The sequence below is a fragment of the Thalassophryne amazonica genome, chromosome 17 (assembly GCF_902500255.1).
Source record: "Thalassophryne amazonica chromosome 17, fThaAma1.1, whole genome shotgun sequence".
In the NCBI taxonomy this organism is placed as follows: Eukaryota; Metazoa; Chordata; class Actinopteri; order Batrachoidiformes; family Batrachoididae; genus Thalassophryne; species Thalassophryne amazonica.
In genome coordinates, this window is record NC_047119.1 from 215,787 (window position 1) to 221,797 (window position 6,011).

A 6,011-nucleotide genomic window follows, 5' to 3' on the forward strand; every position below is an offset into this window, starting at 1 on the left:
CCAACAGGGAATTGTTCAAAGCCACAGAGAACTGGGCAGCAGTGGTTGAATTAATTACACGACAACAGCGCATGGTTTGACAGTGTTGCATAAATAAGGCACATCAAAAAGAATCAGCGCATGATGAGAAATCACAGCATCACAGACTTCTAAATTACACACGGATATACCATAAGTTAAAACAAGGTCCAGAAACACACTGTAAAAAGTTAAGAGTCAATAAGCTCCTAAAAGTCTTTGGCCATAGGTTTATCAGCACAACATACATTATACAACATACATTAAAATCACCCACAATCAATATACGGTCAAACTGAGGCATGATTTCGGCCAAGAAGTTAGAAAAGTCATTTAAGAAGTCTTTGTTGTATTTAGGTGGCCTGTAAACAACAACACACAGCACGGGAGGATCAGCTGTCAAAACAAATGCATTTAGCTCAAAGCTTGATGCTGTAAATGTTGAAGCAAACTCTTTATACTCAAAACTTTCTCTGTAAACAGTTACTACACCACCTCCACGACCCAAAGCTCTCAGCGTAGAAAAATGAGTAAAGCCAGCAGGCAAAAGTTCAGAAAAGGCGCTCGACTCACCAACACTAACCCAGGTCTCAGTTACATAGAGGTTGAAAACACAGAATGGTGATTAGAAAATAAATAAATTAATTAATTAATTAATAATGCAGGTGATTTCGGCATGCGGGTGACGATAAACTTTTTTTGCCAGCTCTTTGGTTGAAATCAACTGATAAAAATAAAATTAGTTTGTTTGCTATCTGTGACATCTGAAAAAGTGATGAGGAAGTGTGGATTTTGTATTTGTTTTTGAAACAGGTAGATACATTTCAAATCTGAAAAATGACACGAGGGACTGAAAATATAGCTATTTCAAAAATAAATGTTTCCTTGTTAAACACAGTTATATTAGGAGTGCAACTCATTATTAAATATTAAAACCATTCACACAAGGAGCAAATAATATAGTCTTATCTGTCTTTTTCAGTGAGATCATCTTCACAAACTAATGAAAAGTTATCCACATTTGGAAAAAGACATTAGAAAATAATTTAATTTGTTGTCCTGGCTGAAGAAAAGTCCATGATGGATTGAGCCTCTGCTGTGAACGAATTCTCTTCTCCACCACGGACCGCTTTGCACCGCAAGTTGTAAGACTCACAGTTCCTCTTCTGCTTATAACTTCTCAATCAGCACTTGCTGAAATTATTCCATGATCCGCAAAACAATAAAATAAAATGTGTAAATACTCCGTTTTGCATTCATGTGGAGTGAAGAATCCGCATGACACCATGTGTGTGTGCTCATCAATCTAAGTGTTCCACCTAACAATCAAAAGGATTCTGCCGGCAAGCATTAACCATCCTGACACTGAAAACATGGTGTGCTCAGACACGAACCACTCGGTGGAAACAGGGTGGTCAGTAGCCTGTAAAAACCCAAAAATTAATCCATAAATTAATGGGACTATTAAGTTAATGGTTCTCGTGCTGATGTCACTTCCTTCTTCTTCTCCAATGTCGGGACTCGTTGGGAAGTTCCTGGTTTTTAGTGGTGCGCAGTTAAAAATCTGAATATTTATCTCTTCAGTAACTGTGCACCAGGAAAGGATAAATTTCAAACTTATTTAATTTTAGTCTTAAATACTCAAAAAACATTACATATTGTGTCACCTACACTTTAAGACGTACTTATTTTCCCTTTTGTATGGCTAGCATACTGGCATAGTATGGTACTATGTTTTCTACCCTTTTAAATTCATGTTATTAGTAAACAGAGCGGGTGGCAGTAGGTCAACTTTATCTAAAGTCTGGGTCTTTTAGTGAAGCTTAGGGCTCATGGCCGGTGCTCACCTTGGTATTTCTTCTCTTTTTCTTGTTGCTTAATGCTGACAATTTATATTGTATTTGTTGTCTTTCTGCTGCATGCTTCTGTTTTTTTTTTCCTCTCTGTTTGAGGTGTGGCTCCATCTAAAAGTGGGAGTGGGTGTCTTCTGCATGCCTCCCGTCCTGTGTACCAGCATGGACTCCCAAAATTTCCTGTACATTTGTATTGCCAAGTGTGTCAGTAGCATGACCCAAGCAGAGGGTCACCCCTTTTAGTCTGGTCTGCTTGTGGTTTCTTCTTAAAATCAGAGGGAGTTTTTCCTTACCACTTTTAGTTGTGTGCTTGCTCTCAGAGTTGGTAAGTTTAGACCTTACTACAGCCCCTTTATTCAGAGAATAATGGCATGATGAGTCCAAAAAAAAAAAAAAAAAACGGTCATGTGACTCGTGGAGCCATCTTGGTTCCAAAATAGCAATCACTGTTAATCTAGATGCATGTAAATCCAGCTATTTAATTTATTTATATGCTGAAAATGTGGGTTGCTGAAGATGTGGGACCGGAGTCATTTCCCTGATTAAAATCTTGACCGTTTATTTTTTTTATACACCTGACGTACACCTGTTAAATCAGACACGGCAAAAGGCTGTGATTTGACACTTTTCTGCTTTGACTCCTTTGTCTCACATCCTATTTTAATAGTTTTTGCATTGCGCATGCTGATTGCATTTCGGGATCACATATGTTTGACAAAAAAGTGCGCAACTTTACAACACGGAGTGGGAACAAAATGAAATTGTACAGCTTACCTTTGAATTGGAGGTGATGACTGTAGAAAGAAAAGCTTGTTGAGGGTCAAATTAATCCATAATAAAGCCTAATCCAGCAATGGAGAACTTTAAAACTGTCACGCACGTCACTGCATAACACGGAGTAATTTTTATATTTATTTTGATAGTACCTGTACCTGATGTGTTGCTGTATGTGGTTAAAGGATTAAAAAAATGTTGAAAACATAAAAGGTTCATTCAGTAGTTCAGCGCAGTTGGAACCAAAATGGCACCATGTTCTGAGTTGATGTTACTTTCCTCCATAGATAGATCTGCAATGATGTCACAGATTTCCCACAATTCCGCAGTCCGCCATGTTGTGAGTCAACGTTCTTTGTCACTTGATCTATTATATAGAGATCAGTGACATCGCCACGATAATGTTGACACCAAAGCTGGATTAAAAATAGCAAGAAGGAAAAACCAATATATCGTGACACATTGAATCCAATTTGCAAAGCGAGCTATTTGCAGAAAATTTTTGAAATTGCCAATAAGGACCCGTACACGATTGCAAAAGAAGAACTGTGCTCGGACGAGGAAGCGCTCCCAACCATTACCTTCCCAGCTCTTGTCAACTATTTGGTATACAGTGTGAGTGCATACACAGTAGAGGAAATGAAAGCCTACATTTGTCGTATAGATGCAAACGAGGATGATTCAGGCTGGAACAATCACACCGGGATTTATGCTGCGCCCACAGTTGTTGCACTGATCCGCAGCAGTGCTGGCATTTTTATGATTACTGAGCCAATATCACCCAAGCACTATGAATAATTCACCAACATCTGAGTGCCAAAAGTCATGCTGAAATGATGTGGTGTTCTGCAGCCTGCGCAAAAGCATCTCCGCTTTACGCATCGCCAGTTAGTACAGGATGGATCAAACCATCCTCCTTGGTCCTGTGCGCACTGATCGCAAAAAGTCCTAGCGCTGTCGAGAAGGCTTGCAAGAAAATAAATGTGACAATTTTCATGCGCTCACAGTCATAAAATGCCAGAACAGAACCCGGTGTGCATCCACAGGAAGCCTACTTTTTAGACCTCCGTGTGCCGCCTGCCCGTGTTGTAGGTTAATAGTCGATGCACGATGGTTGCAAAAAAAAAAAAAAAAAAATCACCTTTGGGCTATGACCTCAGATCAGATGACACCACCCGCTGAATTTAAGCAGCATATTAAATAAATAAATGCAGATTATTTTATTACATTCTTGGCAGACGTAATGAGAGCGAGTGCGTGCGTGTGTGTATGTGTCTGTGAGAGACAGAGCGGGAAAAAAAAAAAAAAAAAAATCACATTTAAACATCAAGTTTTACTTCTGGCTTTGATGACCAGCGACAATATGTGCCTTGATTGTCAGTATATTGTCGCTTGGGATGATATGTGCCAGCATTTCTTTTGTTAAACTGAATCAGTGCCACACATGACAGCAAGCGCAAAGGGTCATGGGAAATGCGCCGGAGCGGCAGTATTGCCAGATGTATGATAACACTATATAACAAATTTTTATTTTTGTTTTGTTCCTGGGTACACAGTGTGTTTTCCTAACCTGTTATGCCTTAAATAAACAAAATAGCTATTATTCCACAGAAACTTTGCTTCTGTGATCAGGACAATGATATTTTGAAATTTGTCTGTTTTCAAGAATATTCTCGATTCGCCTTCACTACTACTTAGTAGTCTTCTAGAATATTCTTTAACTGCTAGGACTGTCCAGAATTTTCTAGAAGTTTCCAGAATTATTATTATTATTGAAATATAACTTACAAGCCAGGAACAAAAATTGTGTTACATAGTGTATTTATCGTATTTTTACGATAGTTTTGCCCTCTGTACGATCAATAATGGGAAAAAATCCAAAATGTACGATAATTTCAGTTGGTTGCCCAAACACCCAAGAATCATTTCACAGGCGTTGCCCTCAGGCGGCATCAAAGACACACCACACACAGGGCTGCTGCTAGCTTTGGCCGGCCCGGGACAAAGTCATTTGAAAGCCCACCACCTCTCCATAGAAAGTAATGAGTTCCCTCCCTCCCTGGGCCCGAGACAACTGACCTGTAATGTAGACTGTTTTGGCTGCACATGCGCACATACGTAGCTTAGCCCACCCCCGTCACCATCACTACACACACAACTTTTGAGCCTAGCAGCTAGTCTGGTAATTAACACGTTTGTGTCCCGTCACAGAAAAAAAAAAAAAAAATCTTTCTAGTCTGGTAGTGCATTTGCGTTCTTTTTGTGCCATAGTTTCCCCATTACTATAGGGATATTGTGAATTACTGTTTAAAAATGTGACATAAAATTCTTTGGAAATTAAAAAAAAAAACTCTAAAATAGCTACGTTATATGCGTTTTGGTTGTGTATGATAATTTCTCCCAAAATACGATAATTTTGAGGTTTTGGTACAATAGTTGCATATTTCCTACCTGGCAACACTGCGGAGCGGAAACCCATCTATAAACGGACTCTAGACCTTACTTATGTGAAGCGCCTTGAGGCATCTTTGTAGTGATTTGGTCCTATATATTTGAACTGAAATTATTGGCGTTCAGAACAATACTTTGCTATATATAAATGTAGTCCAATATTTTGCTACATATTTCCATCAAATATTTTATTTCAACGTACACAAAGTAGCAACAATTGTAATTCACTGAAATGACAGAAACTGTCAGATTGCAACTGAGTCCAGTATTTGGTGGAACACCGGTATGCTAACGAGAGGATGCTAGCCACCTCGCTACTATCCAATCTTTTCAGGAAACAGTCGCAACAGTTAAAGCATGTATACTACCACAACAACAGTGTCGGTTGTGTTAAAGGTAACACAGATAAGGTTATCAACAGACCTGCTGTCAAATCACACCGACCCCTTACCTCCGAGATGTCATTTTTTCCCCCCTTCCTCACTTCCTCGCTGGCAGCAGTGGCACCAACTAAGCTAACTAGCTAAGGTTTCCGACGGTTTCGGGTTTAATCACGAGTTAAAGTGCTTCATCGGTCCACACCCGATAAAAGCGGGCACCGAAATCAAGGCATCAATTGCAATTTTTAATAGCAATACGCTACAAAAAGTCTGTAGGCCTCAGTCCCGAAGACTTCAGCGCAAATCGACCACTGGACGTCACTAAACATGCGACAAAGTAAAAAGTGCGCTTGGTTTGCTCAACCTCACCGACCGATATCTTGGTAGAACGGGCGGAGCGCTCCGCCCGTTCAGCAAACACAGTCTTTTACCGGATTAAAATTAAAGACACCTATCGGTTCACTTCGCGCATGTCCACAAATATCTTATTTTGTGACTGCTTCACAACCAACGATATTATAAAGAGTGGACGCCG

General features: G+C 39.6%; 1 protein-coding gene across 4 annotated transcripts in view; it reads right to left on the reverse strand.

Moving 5' to 3' along the window:
* Nucleotides 1-5,795, reverse strand: part of ptpn11a (protein tyrosine phosphatase non-receptor type 11a) — a 165,980-nt gene extending 160,185 nt beyond the window's left edge. For all 4 annotated transcript variants that reach the window (XR_004565926.1, XM_034191748.1, XM_034191747.1 and 1 more), the window contains exon 1: nucleotides 5,548-5,795. Coding sequence is in view for 3 of the 4 variants with exons in the window: in XM_034191748.1 (XP_034047639.1) it covers nucleotides 5,548-5,561 (14 nt within the window). In the remaining variant the exon portion in view is untranslated. The remainder of the gene's footprint in view (nucleotides 1-5,547) is intronic.
* Nucleotides 5,796-6,011: the final 216 nt, after the last annotated feature.